The sequence below is a fragment of the Suncus etruscus genome, chromosome 7 (assembly GCF_024139225.1).
Source record: "Suncus etruscus isolate mSunEtr1 chromosome 7, mSunEtr1.pri.cur, whole genome shotgun sequence".
Classification (NCBI taxonomy): Eukaryota; Metazoa; Chordata; class Mammalia; order Eulipotyphla; family Soricidae; genus Suncus; species Suncus etruscus.
Window position 1 is genome coordinate 124876750 of NC_064854.1, and position 20952 is coordinate 124897701.

Genomic DNA, 20952 nt, shown 5'->3' on the forward strand with positions numbered 1-20952 from the left:
TGCCCCCAAAATGTTCTCTTTCTGGGTGGATTCCCTTTCCAACTATCCAACTGAGGACCTGTCCTCAGCACTCTCCTTGTTGTCTTTTAGTTATATTCAAAGAGAAACCGACATTAGCTTGTCTAGCCTGTGCAAGAAGCAAGAATAGCAGGGGAATGAGCGGCTCTGGGGCATGGGGTGCTGTTTCTTCCCCTGCTTTGCAGTTTGGAAAGCTGCCATCCATCCGAATTGCACTCAGTCTTTTTCCAGGACCCCACAACAAATCCCAGCCAACAGCTCTGTTTTTTGTCAGAAATGGACTGCAGCCAAGTCTTGGCCAGTCTCTTGCTCTGACATTGTCTTTCTGTGTCTTTGCTCTTCTTGTTTTGATTTACTTTTTGCAGGGAGGGCACACCTGCTTAATCCAGGTTTTATACTCAGGGGTCACACCTTGGGGTACTCAGGAGAGGATTTGGAGTGCCAGGGAATGAATGTGGGTCAACCTGGTCCAAGGCAAGCACCTTACCTGTTGTACTGCCTCTCTGCTCTCCGAGATGGACTTCTGAGAGGTTTTGAGCTGAATCATTACTATTCTCCTCTGATCCTTCCTGCCTTTCTTACTTAAGGGATAGGACACAATCCCTATCTTCTTTAGAAAAACTAAAATTCTACTTTTTTGTTTTGTTTTTATTTTGGGGGTCACACCTGGCAGCACTCAGGATTTACTCCTGGCTCTGTGCTCAGAAGTCGCTCCTGGCAGGCATGAGGGGCCATATGGGATGCCGAGATTTAAACTGGGGTCCGTCCTGTGTTGGCCGTGTGCAAGGCAAATGTCCTACCGCTGTGCTATTGCTCCAGCCCACTTTTTTGTTTTGTTTTGTTTTGTTTTGGTTTTGGTTTTGGGTCACATCTGGCAGTGCTCAGGGGTTACTCCTGGCTCTACACTCAGAAATTGCTCCTGGCAGGCTCGGGGGACCATATGGGATGCGAGATGCCTGGATTGAACCATGGTCCTTCTGCATGCAAGCCCTACTTCCATGCTATCTCTCTGGTCCCCTCTTTTTTTAAAAAAATTTTAAGTTACTTTTAGGAAGGGAATGACACACCTGGCAGTGCTAGGGGACAATGTTGTGCATGTGCTGGAGCTTAGGACACAGCCTGAAGCTCCAGCAAGTGACCAGCATGCTGACCAGCATGTGACAAAGCATGTGACTAGCTTATTGTGAAAAAAAATTTTTTTTTTGGTTTTTTTGGGTCACACCCGGCGGCACTCAGGGGTTACTCCTGGCTCTATGCTCAGAAATCGCTCCTGGCAGACTCGGGGACCATATGGGATGCCGGGATTCAAACCACTGTCATTCTGCATGCAAGGCAAATGCCTAACTCCATGCTATCTCTCCGGCCCCTCATTGTGAAATTTTTGACCCTCCCTTTTTTCTTTCTTTTCTTTTCTTTTCTTTTTTTTTTTTTTTTTTTTTTTGTGGGGGCCACACCTGACAGTGCCTCGGGGAACTCTGAGTTAACCTGAGTCCCTGAGTGCAGAGCACAGTGGGAGTGGTTCAAAGGGCAGGAGAGAGGAGCTGGGGAAATAGGAAATAGTACAGTGGGTAAGGCTGGCAACATAGGTTTGATTCCTGGTACCATATATAGTCCCCCGAGCACCACCAAGATAGATCCCTGAGCAGAGCCTGTGAGCACAGCTGGGTATGGACCCAAAACACAAAAGTAAGGGCATGAGACCCAGTCCTCTCTCTCTCTCTCTCTCTCTCTCTCTCTCTCTCTCTCTCTCTCTCTCTCTCTCTCTCTCTCTCTCTTTGGTTTTTGGGCTACACCCAGTGGTGCTAAGGAATTATTACTCCTGGCTCTACACTCAGAAGTTACTCCTGGCTGGCTCAGAGGACCATATGGAATGCTAGGGATTGAACCCAGGTCTGCTGTGTGCAAAGGCAAACACCCTACACACTGTGCTCTCACTCCAGCCCCAGACAGTCTGCTCTTTAGGAATAAAGTCCAAGCTCTCACTCACCACCTTGCTCAGATTCCCTGGAAAGATCACTTTCCAGGAAAGAACACAACTGCCTGTGGCATCCCTCTCAGTCAGCCACACATGCTGTGACTAATCCTTTTGTTTCCTGGTGAGTTCCCTTTTGCCACTTTAAGAAAGGTTGGAGAGGCTGGAGAGATAGCACAGTGGTAAGGACATTTGCCTTGCACGCAGCCAATCCAGGACAGATGGTGGTTTGAATCCCAGCATCCCATATGGTCCCCCATGCCGACCAGGAGCGATTTCTGAGCGCAGAGCCAGGAGGAACCTCTGAGTGGCCAGGAGTAATCCCTGAGTGCCACTGGGTGTGACAAAAAAACCAAAAGGGAAAAAAAACTTGGAGGGATTGGCTCAATGGTAGCCTTGCATGCCTTTATCCCTGAAAAGAAAAGGCCTGGAGAGGGGAAGAAGGATTGGGTGCTAGTCAAAGGGATGGAAAATATGCCAGACATCACAGAGCCCCTGAGCATAAGTGGCCCCCGACACTACCAGGCTGAGTGTCTCTGGGAGTGAACTCTGCACCCCCAAAATAAAGATGGCCTCTATTTTTGTTTGTTTGTTTTGGGGTCACATCTGCTATGCTCAGGACTCCTCCTGGCACTGTGCTCAGTGATCACTTCTGGCAAGGTTTAAGAGACCAACCCTATCTGGAGCTGAAAAATGAGCTAGCATTATGGTAGTCATCCTCACGTAACTTAACTTTTTACTCTTGCTCTGGTCCCCCAACTCCCATTTTATTTTGTTGTTATTGTTCTGTTTTGGGGGCACACCTGGCGGTGTTCAGCGATTACACTGGGCTCTGTGCTCAGAATTCAATCCTGGTTGTCTCTGGGAACCATATGGAGATCAAACCCTACCGGGAACCAGCGGGGATCAAACCCGGGTCAGCAGTGTGCAAAGCACAGAGTCCCAGTGAATTTTATTTTTTTTAGGTGGGTGGGGCCACACTCAGTTGTGCTCAGGGGTTCTTCCTGGCTCTGAGCTCAGAAATAGCTCCTGGCAGGCTCCTGGGGACTATATGAGATGCTGGGAATCAAATTCCGGTCTGTCCCAGGTCAGCCACGTGCAAGGGTGGACTATCACTCTGGCCCCACTCTCCTATTTTAAAAGGAACAAAATAAAAGAACAGAGAGATGTTGTTTAGTGGTAAACGGCGTGGCTCACACATACAGGAGTAGGTTCAATCCCTCTGGCTCACAAAACATAAACAAACAAAAACAAAACAACAACAAAAGGCATGAACAAGTCCGGAAGGGGGCTGTGGGTCATCTGTGTGGCCCTAGAAGGTATTTATTTTGAGTGTATGCAGTGACTGCCTGGAAGGGAGACAGGGTGGGAAACAGATTGGGGATGAGAATGGGAGAATGACACGTGTCAAACCCTGTGACATCAGGCAGGGATGGGACCCCGGCAGAAGTTCTTGTTGTAGAATTGGCGGTTGTCCCTGGTCAGGGCCATGGCCAGCTGGGCCCAGAAGCTGACCTGGCCACTGGGCTGGTGGGGCCAGAGGAGGACACTCTGGCGGCAGAGGCGCTGGCGCAAACGCACATAGCGGGAGCGGGACCCCTCGGGGCTGAGGATGACCAACAGCACCACGTCCTTGTGGTCATCCAGCAGGCGCTGCTGGGCCAGCAGGAAGCTGGCACGCACCAAGCCACTGACCCGATCGGTGTGTGCCAGCACGAAGAGCGACTTGCGGCTGCTGTACACGGAGTCCCACATGTTCTCAAACAGACTCTTGCCTGGAACCCAGTCTCGTTCCTCCAGACACAGCCGGAGGGCCCGGCGTCCACGGCGCTCCTCCAGTCGCACACGCAGCTCATTGTACACCCAGTCAGCCACATCTGGGTGTGTTTTGTCGAAGACCACGAAAGCATCGTAGGGCAAGGCCCCAGCACCAGGCCGCCGTCCCAGGGGCAGCCAGGCCAGGCCCAGGTGGAAGCAATACCAGAAGTCCCAGCCGCAGAGATGGTGCAGCAGGGGCAGGGCCAGGCCCAGGAGCAGAGCCAGCAGTGAGAGGCTGAAACAGTCCCAAGAGAGGGTCTCGTCCAGGCAGAGGCGCAGGTCCTGGGTGAAGATGCTGCGTGTCTGCAGCTGCCTGGGACTGCCACACTTGACCTGGTTGGCCAGTCCAGGCACAGCGTCCTGCACCTCCAGCAGAAAGTCCACAAAGGCAGCGCCACAGGCACAGTGCAGAGGGTTGTCACTCACGTCCAGCATCTTCAAGTTCATTGCAATGGCACCGAACCAGGAGGGCTCCACTGTCTTGAGGTTGTTGTCGCTGAGGTTGAGGTTTCGCAATTCCTGGGCAGGGACAAAGAAGTCAGGAGTCACGAAGATAATGTTGTTGCTGCTGAGGTCCAGAGTCTGCAGCCTGGTGTTGTTGGGGAGGCTGCCGTTGGTCAGGGCCTTCAGCTGGTTTCCCGCCAAGTCCAAGGTGACCAGGCTGGGGAGGAAGGCCAGATTGGTCCAGTTGAAGAAGGACAAGAAGTTGTCCCGGAGGCGCAGCAGCTGCAGGGTCTTGGGGAGGTTGTCAAGGCTGCTCGGCAGAAGGTTATGAAGTTGATTCTGAGACAGGTCCAGCCGACGCAGGACGCGCAAGTCTTGGAAGAAATGGAGATAGAGTTCTCCTAAAGACCACATGCGATTGAGGTCATTGCCACTAAAGTCCAGGGCCAGGAGCGAGGCGCTGCAGAGCCGCTGCGACACCCGGCTGTGGATGTCGTTGTGTGCCAAGCTCAGGTAGCGCAGGGTGGACAGGCGGGCCACGAAGCTGAGGTTATGGCCCACGCCCTGCATGCTGAAGGGCTGGCTGTTGTAGCTGAGGTCAAGAGCCTCCAGCTTGGGCATCTCGGTGAAGGAGCGTCCGTGGTACAGGTCCAGCTTGTTGTGTGACAGGTCCAGCACCCGCAGGTTGCTCAGGGGTGCAAACTGCGAGCCGTTGACAGCCTGCGCGATGCTGTTGTGGCTCAGGTGCAGACACTGCAGGCGCGAGAGCCCCCCTAAACATCTCAGCCTGGATGGTTATCAAGTTGTTGCGGGACAGGTCCAGCGTGAAGTTAAGGGATTTACAGCTCGGCATGAACAGCTCTGCATCCTCCAGGGGCTGGGGGACTGGAGTCAGGGCCCTGGGGGGCAGTTGGAACTCCTCCTGGCCCTCTAAGTTAGAGGTGGCGGCCTCTGGAAGTGATGCAGCTCCGCTGATCCTATTGTCTGAAAGGTCCACAAAAAGCAGGTCCTGGAAGCTGCCGAAGATGCTGAGCTGGGCCTGGTTGATAAAGTTCATCTGCAAATGCAGTTGCTTCAGCCAAGGCAGGTGGATGAGCGGATGCAGCGTCTTCTCACTGAGTGAGCGGAAGAAGATGCCATGCATGTCGAGCTCCTGTAGGGACAGCAGCTTCCCAAAGGACGGGGCTAGGTGCAAGTGGGCGAAGGACACCTTCTTGCAGTAGTTGAAGGACAGGTTGAGCTTGCGCAGCCGACGCAGGCTGTCGAAGGCCGTGGTGTTGGTGATGCAGTTGTACAGAAAGTTCTCGCTCAGGTCCAGCTTGATGAGGGCCCTCAGGTTCTGGAACCATCTGGGCTCCAGGCTGACGAGAGAACTGTCCTTGAGCACCAGGCCCTGCAGGTTTTTCAGGCGGCTGAATGTGTCGGGGTGCAGGCGAGGGAAGCCCTTGGGACACTCGGTGCAGGGGTTGAGGGCATGGTCGCAGCGACGGCAGTTGCCACCGATATCCAGCACCCTTAGTGCCGTCAGGTTGGCCAGGTCCTCGGATTCCAGGGTGATGATGCGGTTGTAGGAGAGAAGCAGCGTCTCCAGGCTGCGGGGCAAGTCACGGGGCACCTCTGTGAGGTTGTTGTATTTGAGTGACAGGTAGGTGAGGTTGGCCAGGCCCAGAAGGGCTCCCGGGGGCACCTCCACAGCCCCTGAGCAGGGGTTCTTATAGTAGCAGTTGCCATCCATGTAGAGAGATCGCAGGGAAGACAAGCCCGCCAGCAACGTGGGGTCGAGCTTCAGGATGTTGGTGCGGCTCAGGATCAGGGTCACGAGGGAGCTGGGCATGGGCGGCACCCGGGTGAGGCCATTGTAGCTCAGGTTCAGCTCCTCCAGGAGAGGCAGGCGCAGGAAGGTGTTGGGCTCGACGGTCATGTGGCAGGGGAAGTGCAGGGGGCTGAGGCCCACAGGTGGGCAGTTCCACTTGAGGTTCAGGTGCCGCAGGCCGGGCAGGTGGGCAAAATCTGAATCATGGAGGTGGTGGATGCGGTTGGAGATCAAGGACAGGTTGGTGATGTTGGCCCGGGCTGCCTCAGAGAAGCGAGGCACGGATGTCAGGAACAACCAGTCACAGTTCACTTTGCCGTGACCTTGCAGCTCACAGGGCAAGAAGGCGGGTAGAGTGCCCAAGGCCAGGGCCTGATCAAGGGCCACCAGCTGTACCAGGAGAGATAGAGGGTGCAGGGCGCTTCGGTAGGGACCCTGCATGGAGGGACAGAGGGTGGAGAGTATTGATGTGCAGCCCCAGCACCATAGCCCCAGCCCACTTCATGGGAGTCTCCAAGTCTCCAGCAACCTCTATCCAAGCCCCCATAGGCACAGCGCTTGGCCCACCAAGAGTTCAGACCTGGACTGGAGTCTCAGCGCCAGCCTTCACCTCAGAAAGGGAAGCAGAAGCGGCCCTGAGAGTTGGAATCCAGAATCATAATTTTGAACTTTCTCTCAGAACCAAGCCCTGGTAGTACAGGAGAGCCCAGTAGGAGGCCAAGGCCTCCCACCTTACCCTGACCTGCTGACTTCCTCTTCTCTTCCACGGGCATCTTTTATTTCTCTTTTCTCCCCAGCACAGGGGCACTTGCTTTCAGCCACTTGCCTATTCTGGCCAAGAACTAGGCCGGAAGGAGGGCTTTTTGGTAAGGAGGCCCGGCTAGATACCCCCAGATATTGTAGACACTGTCCCCTCAGCCCCCCTCAAGTGCACCCACTCTACTGGAATACAGGTGGAGAAGGGGCAGCAGCCAGGGGCGGTCAGTTGGAGGGCACCCCAGAGAGAAACTCATGCCCAGCCAGGTGCTTGCACAGCATTGAGGCAACCGCACACAGGGCAGGTCTCGTGCACGGGGCTTGGAGACATGAGACACAGGTTGGTCTCTGCTGTCTGCTGGGGTTGGGGAGAGTGGATCTCATCTGCCACTACTTCCAAGCCCCCCATTCCCACCATGTTGCAAGCTTCCCCTTCCCAGGTCCTACCATGACAGTGAGCAGGTTCTCCCGAGGGTCCAGGAGCAGCTACAGGAAAAGTGCCGCCAACCCCAGCCCCTTCCCTCTGAGCTCTGAGAACAGAGGAAGTGAGATCAAAATTTCACAACCAGGAGCCCCCCCCCCCCTCCTGACCCTCCTCTGCTGGAGCTGGGGGGTGGGTGCAGTGAGTCAGAAACTTCACATAGCCAGGAGACCATGTTCACTTCTTCCTCTTTCCACTCACCAATGGCAACTGCGTGTTGCCACAGGACCCACATGCGCACACCTGGCATCTGTTATGGGCAGAGAGAAGCCAAGATCTGTGGCATGAAGAGATTGAGCCGTTTTCATCTCGCTCAGGCTACGCCTGGTTACTCAAGGGATGAAAGTAGCTTTAAGTGTAGCACCTTGGGCTTGTATTGAGACCCGCTGGTAATAGTGCTTCTGAAATAATACAAATAAGGAGGGGCCGGAGCAAGGAGGTGCAAACGGTAAGGCGTCTTCTGTCTTACCCACACTAGCCTAGGATGGACTACAGTTGGTTCCCCCAGTGTCCCATATGGTCCCTAAGCCAGCAGCAGTTTCTGAGCCCATAGCCAGGAGTAACCCCTGAATGTCACCGGATGTGGCCCAAAAAACAAAAATCAAAATCAAATAAAAGTGGAGAATGTGGGTATCCCTTCCCCCAATTTCTTATTTATCCCTCCTGAATGATCAGAACTGCCCACACCTGGAATGGAGGGTAGAGGAGGCTGACTGGGGGGGGGGGGGGAGAGGAGATAAGAAGAGTTAGAATCAGCAGAGGATTCAGCATCAGCAAAGGGGCATCAACAAAGAAGCAGCAGCAAAGGGAATCAGTCAGCAAGGAAGCCTGGAGAGCAACTGAAAGGGAGACAGAGGTAGAGAGAGCCAGAGAAGGAGCAGAGAAGTGCCTGCTTGGAAAAGGCTTAGCATAGAAGCTCTATGAGGAAATGCACCTGGCGGTTAGGACCGTGAAATAAAGCTGGCTGACTCCTGGGACTTCATCTGACTGCTTTGGGAATTTCTCCTCCGTCACTGGCAGGAGCCAGACCCAGCCAGCTGAGAAAGGCCTCATCATCCCCACACCAACTCTAGGATTCCTTAATTTATATTAAAACATGGGGCCCGCCTTTTCACTAACCCTTAAGAAAAAAACCTCTTAAATTTTTGGTGTTAACTTAAACTAATATGTATGTGCATGAATATATAGAAAATACTATGCCTTCAAAGTTAAGGAGTCACATAAATCTCATGGCTTTAGATTGCTTTGTGTATTGCTAAGAAATGTTATAATGTACTACATTATAATGCTTTGTGTATTGCTAAGAAATGTTATAATGTACTACAATCTGGGGGCTTGTAATGTATTACAATCTTGTAATTGTAATGTATTACAATCTTGTAATTGTACATGGGTTCTGCCTTATTTTTCTTAATGTTTTTTTGACTGTAAGTTCAATATTTAGGCGTCAGCAAGGGGATTTCTTCTGAGAACTCTGTTTATGGACGATTGTTCTTTCACTGTGACTTTACCTTGTCCTCTTTGCATCATTGTTCTCATAATTAAAAATAAAAAATTAGGGGCCGGGTGGTGGCGCTAAAGGTAAGGTGCGCCTGCCTTGCCTGCGCTAGCCTTGGACGGACCACGGTTCGATCCCCCAGTGTCCCATATGGTCCCCCAAGCCAGGAGCAACTTCTGAGCGCATAGCCAGGAGTAACCCCTGAGCGTTACCGGGTGTGGCCCAAAAACCAAAAAAAAAAAAAAAATAATAATAATAATAAAAATTAAAAAATTAAAAAATTAAAAATTAAAAAAAAAAACATGGGGCCGGGGGGCAGAGAGAGAGCATGGAAGTAAGGCGTTTGCCTTGCATAAAGCATACAGAAGTATAGTGGTTCGAATCCCAGCATCCCATTTGGTCCCCCGAGCCTGCCAGGAGCGATTTCTGAGCATAGAGCCAGGAGAAACCCCTGAGCGCTGCTGGGTGTGACCTAAAAACCAAAAACAAACAAACAAACAAAACAAAATCATCGGGCCGGAGAGATAGCACAGTGGTAGAGTGTTTGCCTTGCATGCAGCCAATCCAGGAAGGACAGTGGTTTGAATCCCAGCATTCCATATGATCCCCTGAGCCTGCCAGGGGCAATTTCTGAGCTTAAAGCCAGGAGTAACCCTTGAGCATCGCCAGGTGTGATCCCCAAAACATCAACAACAAAACAACACCCATCTTCCAAGTGGGATGATTTCCCTCAGATTAAATTCTCGGTTGGAGGGGAAGTAGGCCTCTTAAGTTTTCCGGATCTGCTGAGCTAAGGATACATGGGTAAACTCCTCAACATCCTTTTTTCTCTCTCCATGCGTGCATGTGTGTGTGTATGTTTGTGTGTGTGTGAATTATTTTCCAGACCACCTGATTTCAAACCCACATCTCTCCAGTGTTCTAATGTTGGTTTTATTTTGTTTTGGGGCCACACCTGGAAGCACTCAGGGGTTCCTCCTGGCTCTGCGCTGAGAAATCGCCCCTGGCACACTCAGGGGATCATATAGGATGAAGGAGATTGAACCCAGGTTCGTCCTGGGTCAGCAGCGTCCAAAGCAAAAACCCTACTGCTGTGCTATCTCTCCAGCCTGAGTGTCCTGGTGTTGGAACCAGAGAACTTATTTCAATAAAGTTCCAGAGCCTAGTTGGGCCTTTGAGGGCTAAACCTGGCAGGACTGGGACTGGAGGACCCTTTCATCTTCACTTCTCACTGCCACCATCTTCAGCTCAGTGCTTCCCAGACCAGTGAATGGTCTTCCAGATCTGCAGAGCCTCCCTCATTGGACAGCACCCGACTCCAGGCCAGTCCTGAGGCCAGCCACTGAGGGCAGGCCTGCCCCGCTCTTGCCATTCCAAACCACCGAATTGAGCCTGACTGGGCTCTTCCTGATTTTCTCAACCAGTGCTGTGACCAGATGATTCAGGCCCAAAGCCTCAGGCTGACCCAGGACCCTCAGCAGTCCTGTGGAACTGCTGTCACTGCTGTTCTGTGGGACCTGTCAGAATCTACCCTGAACCAGGGGCTGGAGCAATAGCACAGTGGTAGGTGTAGAATAATCGTCCTTTGGATGGGCTTGGATGGTGGTGAATTGTGATGGAGGGATGAGAGGCCTTTCTCCTCCATCCCAGGATCACGTGTTTCTGCAAACCCCTCCGGCTGGTGGGTCTGCATCTTCAGAATAGCGGCGGGTAGAAAACTCATAGCTGGCGCCTTGAATGTGATTTTGAACCCTGGACCCAAGAGAACAGCGATCATGGTGAGATTTTTGTTCCTATGTGTGATTTTGGCTCTTTTCAGCTGGAGTGAGTCCAAAACCTTGGGCCACCACGTGGAGCCATTTTCAAAGATGTCCGAGACCCCTTCTGGGAACAGAAGGAGCAGTGAAACACAAGAGATGAAAATTTGGATCACCCCCATCCGAGGCCCAGGACTGAGACTTTACTGCAAAAATCCTTTTTCCAAAGACCTCAGCCTTCTCAGAGATTGATAGCTCTGATTGGAATAAGATCAGGAAGAAAAAGCTTCTCTAAATGGACTGATTTTCTGAATTATGACCGTTAAGTCCAGGAGAACGATGTGCTGTTCAAAAGACACCAAGACCACAGTTTCATGCAAAAGCAGGGGATTTATTTTCTTACAAGCATATGCAGGGGCTGTGCTAGAATCCAGCATAAGCCAGAAACTGCCAGCCCCGAGCCATGAGCTTACAAGCTGTATATAGCATTTCAAACAATAGAAAGTTACAGCAGATTGATTTGCTTTAGGAAGTACATGACATCTGGCATTTGCTCAATCACATTTTTGCAAGGTTTAGGTGCAAACTTACAGGATTAACATGACCAGGTCAAAACCAAGTCAGAAAGGAAAGAAAGTTAGACTGTAACTGGGTTGACAAGTTCCCAGGATTGTGAAGGGGGATAGGCGATCAGGGCAGTCAGGAATATCAGGGGAAATTTTTCCTTTACAATGACCTTCAGGCCAGACTTGGAGTTTGACTTTTGAAACTTCAGACTTTGGCTTAGATGACCTTAGCTTTGAACACCCAGATGTGTCTGCAGCGGCTGCCTGAGCATCTGCAGCAGAAGCATCTGCAGCGGGCGGCAGATCACTTTCAGCGAAATGCACTGGACTGCTCCATCCCTGATAGCAGATAAGTGGGACTCTTCCGAGGCTGCAACAGTGGCAGGAAGCACCCTAGCTGTGACAGAGAAGTTCGAAAGCGGCCAAAAACTGCAGGTGCGTGTGGGTCCTACTGGGACCTGCCCCCCAGATCAGGAGAGTGGAACAGCACAAGCAGACCCAGCCCCGACCCAGCTGCAGGGGCTGGGATTCCAAGGAAGTGAAGCCCTGTGGGAGAAGCCCAGTGTCTGGACAAATGGTTTTTAGGTGAAGAGATAAAATGAGAAGCCCACAGACTTTACGATTTTGAATAGTTGGTGTTGGTGTGAGATAAAAAAATAAAGTGGGGGGAGGTAATAGCGTAGCCCAACTAAAAAATCTGATTTAAAACAGCCTGCATCTAACTTTGATCTAAGTCATGTTCTTGCTGATTTAAATGTGCTTTATAGTTTTCCATAGTTAATGTTCTCAAGTGCATAATGTTTTACTTTATATTTTAATGTAGTAGCCTGTTTTCAAAATATATGTTCTGTATAAATGATCTTGTAATTGTGTGTAGGGAAAGGTTAATAGGAACAAGAAAGTTCCAGGAAATAGGTTAAATAGTATTAGAAGTATAGGAACAAGGAAGTTCCAGGATAGTGCTTGGTTAAAGAAGTATTAAGATAATTTTAAGTTACAGGTGTATTTTGCAGAAAAGTTATGTTTATGGAAAGGGCTGATATGTTCATTTTCACTTTAAACTTTGTTGCTATGGGAATATTACCCGCCTTTGGCTAAAGGCGGAGTCAGGATTAGAAAAGTTTACTACCCTTCATTTATATTCAGGGAGGGGGAGATTGTTGCCCGACCCCCATTCTTCCTGTAATCTTACCTGCAAGAAACACCTGCCCATTTCTGGGCAGGGTCTTTGAGGGATTACAAAAGGTTTGGCTGGAAGGCCAGGAGGGGACGGATGAGAAGATTTTGAAGGATAGAGGGAGCAGGAGGAGAGATAGCTGAAATAAGCTAAGATGAAGGGCAGGCTGAGGATAGCAAGCTTAAATAGGTTTAAGATTAGGGGCTGGGAAGGTGGCGCTAGAGGTAAGGTGTCTGCCTTGCAAGCGCTAGCATAGGATGGACTGCGGTTGGATCCCCCGGTGTCCCATATGGTCCCCCCAAGCCAGGAGTGATTTCTGAGCGCATAGCCAGGAGTAACCCCTGAGCATCAAACGGATGTGGCCCAGAAACCAAAAAAAAAAAAAAAAAAAGATTATAGGCCACATATGTTGGCCAGGCCTGAATAAAGATGATATCTCCAGAAGCCTGACTGTCTGTGGATGATTTCCTTGCCACTATCCTGAAAGCTGCTGACCTGCCAGCTGGAGGGGGTTGCAGAAACACGTGATCCTGGGCTGCAAGAGAAAGAGGCCTCTGATCCCTCTATCACCATCCACCACAATCCAAGCCCATCCAAAGAGCTATTATTCTACAGTAGGGTGTTTGCCTTGCATGCTGCCAATCCAGGACAGGCCTAGGTTCAATCCCTGGCATCTTATATAGTCCCTTCAGCCTGCCAGGAGCAATTTCTTCCCTTTTTTTGGGAGGGGGGTTCACAACTGGTGGTGCTCAGGGGTTACTCTTTGCTCTGTGTAGTGTACCTGAGACCCTGGATCTGGGTGTAGCTACCTGAGACCCACCCATTTCTGGGAGGGGTCTTGGGAACTGAATATTAGGTGTTACCTTACCTGCAAGACCCCGCCCATTCCTGGGAGGGGTCTTGGAAAAGTTAGATAAGCCTTGGACCAAGGGGATTCGGGGCTTTTCTGCGCTGCTGGGCGCTCTGGCTTTTGCGCCTCTGTGTTCTGGGCTTTGACCAGCATGGAGCCCAAAGGGAAGATGGCTGAAAGGGTTAAGACGCAGGGTAGCCTAGAATGGCTGAATGCTTAAAAGGTTATGAGATAGGCCACACACATGTGGTGAATAGGGCATGAATAAAGTTGTTGCTTCCTGATGCCTGCCTGCTTGTGAGTGATTACGCCGATCACCTGGGCCTGAAACCCATCACCTGGGCCTGAAACCCGCCGGTTCATGGGGGTTGCTGAGCCACGTGGCCTGGGATGGCAGAAAGAGAAATCTCGCTATCCATCGCCATCCACATTCATCGTTAATTATTTGACTCAACAACTGGCGCTCCGAACTTTGACCTGAATCCTGGACCCAAGAAAACAGCAAATATGGTGAGATTTCTGCTCTTCTGTTTGATTTTGGCTCTTTTCAGATGGAGTCAGCCCAAAGCGTTTGGCCACATTAAGCCATGTTCAAAGATGGCCACGACCCCTTCTAGGGGCAGAAATTTCAGTAATACAGGGGAGTTGAAAACTTGTATCACTCCCATCCAAGACTCAGGACTGAAACTTTGTTACAATAAACAAAAACCTCGGCCTCCTCAAAAACTGATTAAAAGTTTAAATTGGAAAAGGAGGAGAAAAAAGACTATTGAAAATGGACTGATCTTCTGAAAATGACCTTTGGCTTGAATTTGGATTTCGACTTTGAAAACTTCGGACTGGACTTTTACAACTCTGAACATCCAAAAGCGCCCTGTAAAGGTGTGGCCGAAAACTTGCTTGCTAAGTGCCGCCCGGAGGGGAAAAGCAGCGAACAGTGCCTAATCCGGCAAAAAGCGGGGAGACTGGGATCCACCCTCCAAATCACAAAGGTGAAACTGCACGGCTGCGGAACCTGGAACCACATGGTCAACAACAGCGCGAGCGAAACCGGCCTGCACAAAGTTTACAGAAGCCACGTGGTGAGATCAGCGTGGGACAAATTAATCATCTGAACTTATGGTTTTAGGTGTAGGGACTAAGCGGGTAGTCATATGTTTCACTCACAGTTGGTGATGGGATAAGTTTTAGTGAGTTAGTTGTTTAAAAAAAATAGGGAGGTAATACAGCTTAGCCCATTTAACATCTGATTTCTAACCGCCTGCATCTTTGTCTTAATTAAGTCATTTTCTTTATAATTTAAATGTGTTTTGTTGTTTTTCATAGTTAATATTTTCAATTGCAAAATGTTTGACTGTGGGCCGGGCGGTGGCGCTGGAGGTAAGGTGCCTGCCTTACCTGCGCTAGCCTAGGACGGACCGCGGTTCGATCCCCCGGCGTCCCATATGGTCCCCCAAGCCAGGAGCGACTTCTGAGCGCATAGCCAGGAGTAACCCCTGGGCGTTACCGGGTGTGGCCCAAAAACCAAAACAAAAAAAAAATGTTTGACTGTGTGTATTTTTATGTACTTAGCCTGTTTTTAAAATGTATGTTATGCATTTATACTTTAGTACTTGTGTGTAGGGAAGGTTAATAGGAACAGGAAGTTCCCCCAATATAGTTTAAAAGTATAGGAACATGAAAGTTCCAAAATAGTGCTTGGTAAAAAAGCATTAAGAGAATTTTAAGTTACAAGTGTATAGTATATTTTTCAGAAATGTTATGTTTTTGAAAAGGGCTGGTATATTAATTTTCACTCTATTACATTGATGCATGAAAATATTAACCCACCTTTGGCTAAAGGTGCAGTCAGAATTACAAAAGGTTCTTTATATTTCAGAAAAGGGGGAAATGTAGTGTACCTGAGACCCTGGATCTGGGTGTAGCTACCTGAGACCCACCCATTTCTGGGAGGGGTCTTGGGAACTGAATATTAGGTGTTACCTTACCTGCAAGACCCCGCCCATTCCTGGGAGGGGTCTTGGAAAAGTTAGATAAGCCTTGGGACCAAGGGGATTCGGGGCTTTTCTGCGCTGCTGGGCGCTCTGGCTTTTGCGCCTCTGTGTTCTGGGCTTTGACCAGCATGGAGCCCAAAGGGAAGATGGCTAACAGGAGATAAGGCGCAGGGCTAGCAAAGTATTGCTGTGCTTGAAAGGTTATGAGTAGGTCACACACATGTGGTGGATAGGGCATGAATAAAGTTAATGCTTCCTGATGCCTGTCTCTGGATGAGTCTGATTTCCGCCTTTCACCTGGGCCTGGGACTCGCCGGCTGGATGGGGTTGTGGAGCCACGTGGCCTGGGATGGCAGAGAGAAATCCATTGCCATCCACCGCCATCCAGCCCCATCTTTAATTATTTGATTCAACAGCTCTGCACTCAGAAATCGCTCCTGGCAGGCTCAGGGGATCATATGGGTTGCGGGAGATTGAACTCAGGTCCGTCCAGGGTTAGCAGCCTCCAAGGCAAACACGCTACCACTGTGCTATCTCTCTGGCCCCCAGGAGCAATTACTGAGTGCAGAGTCAGGAGTATCCCCTAAGCACTACAGGTTGTGACCCAAAAACCACATTAAAAATAAACATCAGAACCACCGCCACCCCTGAACCCCCATCCCCACTGTCTCAGCCTGTAGGGGTGGCCTGTTTCTGCTTAGTGCCACCACATCTTATGCCCTTCAGTGTTCGGTTGCATTAGGTTATCTGCACAGATCTCCATGATTCCTACAGAGAAAATGGCCCATGTGGGTCTGGGGCTTCGCTAACCACGTCCTATCACCAGACCTTGCTGCCCCCCTTCATCACCCATGGCCTCTAAGGGGACTGTCTCCCACTTTGCAGCTCCTTCCTCTGTTCTCACATGGGCCTTTCTTTGGCCTCTGGAAGTCCCTGCTGAGACAGACCCTCTCCATGAGGCCTTCTCAATCTTTCTTGTTTGTTTTGGGGCAGCACCAAATGAAGTTCAGGGGTTGCCCATGGCTTTACACTAAGGGATCACTCCTGGTGGTGCTTGGGGGTACCATATGAGATACTGGTGATCAAACCCAGGTTGGCTGCTTGCAAGGCAAGCATGCTACCTGATGTTCTATTGCTCTCATCCCCTTCCCAACCTCCTCTTTTGTTTTGTTTTGTTTTTGTTTTTGGGCCACACCCAGCGGTGCTTAGGGGTTACTCCTGGCTGTCTGCTCAGAAATAGCTCCTGGCAGGCACGGGGGACCATATGGGACACCGGGATTCGAACCAACCACCTTTGGTCCTGGATCGGCTGCTTGCAGGGCAAACACTACTGTGCTATCTCTCTGGGCCCAAACCTTCTCAACCTGCCACCTCACCTGCTACTGAGTGGCCAGCCCTGCTGACGTCCTTGGGCCCTGGGTTCTCTGGGTTCATGGTGCCCAGTCATTTTTTAAAATTTATTTATTTAGGTTTTTGGGCCATACCCAGCGGTTATTCCTGGCTTTGTGCTTAGAAATCATTCCTGGGACAAGAGAGATAGCATGGAGGTAAAGCATTTGTCTTGTATGCAGAAGGTCATTGGTTCAAATCCCGGCACCCCATATGGTCCCTCGAGCCTGCCAGGAGCGATTCCTGAGCATAAAACCAGAAGTAACCCCTGAGCGCTGCCGGGTGTGACCCAAAAACCAAAAACGAAACAAACAAAAAAATAAGAACAGTAAATGCTTTGAGGCCCCATCTTTCCTTGCTTTATATAGACTAGGGTTATGACTATAATTAATTAGGTGCTCCAACCCCCCACCAGGCAAAGCCTTTGGATGCATCAGAGGCTACATTGCCATCACAAGCTCCCTGGTAGACACAGTCTGGTCCTATGCAGCGGGCTTCATCTTCACGACCTCCCTGCCGCCCATGCTACTGGCCAGGGTCCTCGAGTCTGTGTGCATCCTGAAGAGTGCCGAGGGACAGGCCCTTCGCCACCGGCACCAGCGCAATGTCAAATTCATGAGGCAGATGCTGAGGGACGCCGGCCTCCGGGTCGTCCACTATCCCAGTCACATCATCCCTGTTTGGGTAATGGCTGAGGCTGGACAGATGAGGGAGGGTTGTTCCTAAACATGCTCGAAGTTCTGAGCTGGGGCCGAATGACAGCCGGAGCCCTGCAGTGTCTGCCTTTTTTTTTTTTTTTTTTTTTTACCTCTTCCTGAAAGCAAAGCCTCTGAAACCAGTAGGCTGGTCGGTCTAGAGGTTCCTTCTCCAGAGCACTGCCCTCAAGAAGGTCAATGCAGAGCTTAAGCGTGGAACACTCTGGAAGCCTGAACTTGGCTAGCATTAAAGTATGATGGCAGCAGTTTACTCTTGGCTTTGTGCTCAGTAATTATCCTGGCAGACTTGGGAGACCATATGGGATGCCAGGGATAGAACCCAGGTCCATCCTGGCTCAGCCACGTGCAAGGCAAATGCCTTACTGCTGTGCTACTACTCCGGCCCAAAGTATGACTTTCTATTTCATTAATTTTGAAATAGATTATGCTCTCCCCACTGCAAAGGTTTGTCTCGTGGTCCAGTTATGATCAGTACAGCCAAAGGCTAAAAAGAAATGGCCTTCTTCCTGGGGGGGGGGGACATCAAACTACCTCATAGGTGCAGCTCGTGAGGGGGGTCATTGTGAAAACTTCACATCTAGGGAACACCTGTGAAGCATGCCTGTCTCCCCCCCTCCCCATGGCATTGCCATGGCAGTCCGCCCCTCCTGTGTTGACCTTCCGTTTCATTACCAACTCAGGTGGCTGATGCTGCCAAGAACACGGAAATCTGTGACGAGCTCATGAGCAGACATAACATCTATGTCCAAGCAATCAACTACCCCACCGTGCCTCGGGGAGAGGAGCTCCTGCGCATCGCCCCCACCCCTCACCACACCCCGCAGATGATGGACTACTTCCTGGGTGAGTGTCTCAGGGCGCCCTGGTGCCTCAGTGGCTTTGCATAAAGTTGTGTTTGCTATGGTGGATTTTGTTTTTTGTTTTGGGGCCACTTAGTGGCGCTCAGGGGTCACTCCTGGCTCTGTGCTCAGAAATCCCAATGGAATGCCAGGGATAGAACCTGGGTCTGTCTCAGGTCAGCTGTGTACAAGACTAACACCCTATGGCTATGCTATTGCTCTGGCCCCTGCTATGGTGTTTCTAATTAAAGCTCTTCTAAAGCATTCAGAGTTGGTGTTTTGACCCCACCAAAAAAATTAAGAAGTGCCATCGATGGTATGAAACTCTAAAAGATGTTTATTTGATTGACTTCGAGATGGTATACTCATTCTAGAAACAGCTCCGAGGGAGCCTGCTAAGTACCAGAGTGCCCTACCAAAATGACAACAGTAGTGGCTTTGCAGAGAGAAGAGACTTCTGAGGCTTCCAGTGCTCTAGACTTGGACTTGGCATTTCTCTCTGTTCCCTGAGTTTTGCAGCCCTTGAACCAAGTGCTCGCCAAATCCCTTCTGATAAGAGTCATGACTTTGCACTTTATACCATTTACGTTCTGTACCTTCCAGTCCACCACCTCTGCCCCATGTCCCTCCTCCAGGGATTTTAGCTGTAGCCCCAGGTTCCTCTGTTCAAAGGCACATCGCCTACCTGAGCACCCCTCCCCACCTGGACTAGGTGGCTTTATCCAGGTTGTTTGCTAGGGAGGCTCAATTTCCACAGAATGCAGCTATGTTCCCTGAGGCCTGTAAAACAACACCAGAGTTGAGTTTTGTTCTGCTGTTGAGTTAAATAAATAACGATGGGGCTGGATGGTGATGGATGGAGGCCTTTGTGCTTAGGCCCCAGCCACGTGGCTTCATCCCCCATGCAGCCGGCGGGTCCCAGGCCCAGGTGATCGACGTAATAAAGACTCACTCACAGGCAGGCATCAGGAAGCATTAACTTTATTCATGCCCTATTCACCACATGTGTGTGGCCTATCTCATAACCTTTTAAGCATTCAGCCATTCTAGGCTACCCTGCATCTAAACCCTTTCAGCCATCTTCCCTTTGGCCTCCATCCTGGTTCAAGACCAAAAGAGGCCCCAAAGCCAGCGAGCTCAGCAGGGCCGAAAGGGCAAAGACCCTTAATCCCCTCGCTTTCGGGTTTATCTACCTATTTCAAGACCCCTCCCAGGAATGGGCCGGGTCTTGCAGGTAAGGTCACACCTATTATCCGGTTCCCAAGACCCCTCCCAGAAATGGGTGGGTCTCAGATAGGTACCCTACATTCTGCACTTCATAACACCTCATTGAGATACTATTTACATAGTATAGATTTTACCTTCTTAAAGGATAAGGTGGGGTCTGGAAGGTTGATAGAGTGAGTAAGGCTCTTGCCTTGCACAAAGCTGACCCGGGTTCAATCTCTGGCACCCCAGATGGTTCCCCCAGGCACTGCCAGGAATGATTCTGGAGTGTAGAGCCAGAGTAACCCCTGAACATTGCCAGGTTTGGCCCAAGAGCCAAAACAAAAAGGATACATTGATTAGGGCAGGAGTGATAATACAGCAGGTAGGGCTTTTCTGCCTTGCATTTGTCCTATCCAGGTTTGATCCCGGGTGTCCACTATGATTCACAGAGCACCACCTTGTTGGCCCAAAAACCAGAAAAAGAAACACACAAACAAATTTTAAGTACATTATAATGTTGGGTCACCCTGTCTGATTTCATACAGAACAGATTTGTCACCCCAAAGAGGAACCCCATATTTGTTAGCCATCCCTCCTCATTCTCCCTCTTCAGCTCTTCTGTTAAAACAGTATGTTAGAGAGCAAACTCACAGGCTCATGTAAGCAGACATTATTTCTGATTCACCGGGCCATCTCCTTAGAGCAGGGGTCTCAAACTCGCGACCCATTTGCGGCCCTCCATACAACATTTTGTGAGCCACGGCTGGCTTTCAAATATCGCAGTATTAGCGATTATTTGCTTACCGAATAATCGCAAAAAATCGCATTAGTAAGAAAAAAATCACTTTAAACATTCGCATACCCCGAGCAGTTTCGTTCGGGGTATGCAAATGTTTAATGCGATTTTTTGCGATTTTTTTCTTACTAATGCGATTTTTTATTGCGAATATTCGGTAAGCGAATAATCGCGAATACTTTGTGCCTAGCACAGACGTCATTTCCGCAGCTCCTACCTGCTGTCCCTTGCATTATCAGAGGCCTAAGAGAGAGAAGGGAGAGAAGTTTATTACAGAATTAGATTTTGTCATACCTTCATCATGACTTCATCAAAGCCTGCAGTGAAGAGAAAGATTGATGACGAGCACAGACAATTTCAGGAAAAGTGGGAAAAGCAGTATTTCTTTGTTGAGCACAGGGGAATCCCCACATGTCTTATTTGCTCAGAGAAAGTTGCAGTGCACAAGGAATACAACTTGAAACGCCATTATTCAACTAAACATGCTGAGGAATGTGCAAAATATCAAGGAAATGAGAGAGCCAAGCAGGTTGCCAGTCTTAAAGCATGTTTAATGAGGCAACAAGATTTCTTCAAGAAAGCAACCAAAGAGAATGTTGCATCAGTCGAAGCTAGTTACATGGTTAGTGAGATGATTGCTAAGGCAGGGAAACCATTCACAGAAGGAGAGTTTGTTAAAAAATGCATGTTACAGGCTGCAAGTATTATCTGTCCAGAAAAGAAAGGTCAGTTTAGCAAAATCAGCCATTCTGCCAACACTGTGGCAGAGTGCATTTCTGACATGTCAAGTGACATTTGTCATCAACTGTGTGTGAAAGCCAAATGTTTTGATGCATACTCAGTTGCTCTTGATGAGAGC

At 49.9% G+C, this 20952-nt stretch overlaps 2 protein-coding genes across 2 annotated transcripts in view; one reads left to right on the forward strand and one right to left on the reverse strand.

The window, feature by feature from the left end:
• ALAS1 (5'-aminolevulinate synthase 1) overlaps positions 1 to 18310 on the forward strand; it is a 56127-nt gene extending 37817 nt beyond the window's left edge. Inside the window, exon 10 of the mRNA XM_049776688.1 lies at positions 17930 to 18310. Coding sequence (XP_049632645.1) covers positions 17930 to 18136 — 207 coding nt within the window. The 3' untranslated portion in view covers positions 18137 to 18310. The remainder of the gene's footprint in view (positions 1 to 17929) is intronic.
• TLR9 (toll like receptor 9) lies at positions 3398 to 7278 on the reverse strand. The gene is given in 3 exon segments (XM_049776683.1): positions 3398 to 5026; positions 5028 to 6500; positions 7269 to 7278. Coding segments are annotated over 3 exon segments (3090 nt in total). The 5' UTR covers positions 7272 to 7278; the 3' UTR covers positions 3398 to 3412.
• Positions 18311 to 20952: the final 2642 nt, after the last annotated feature.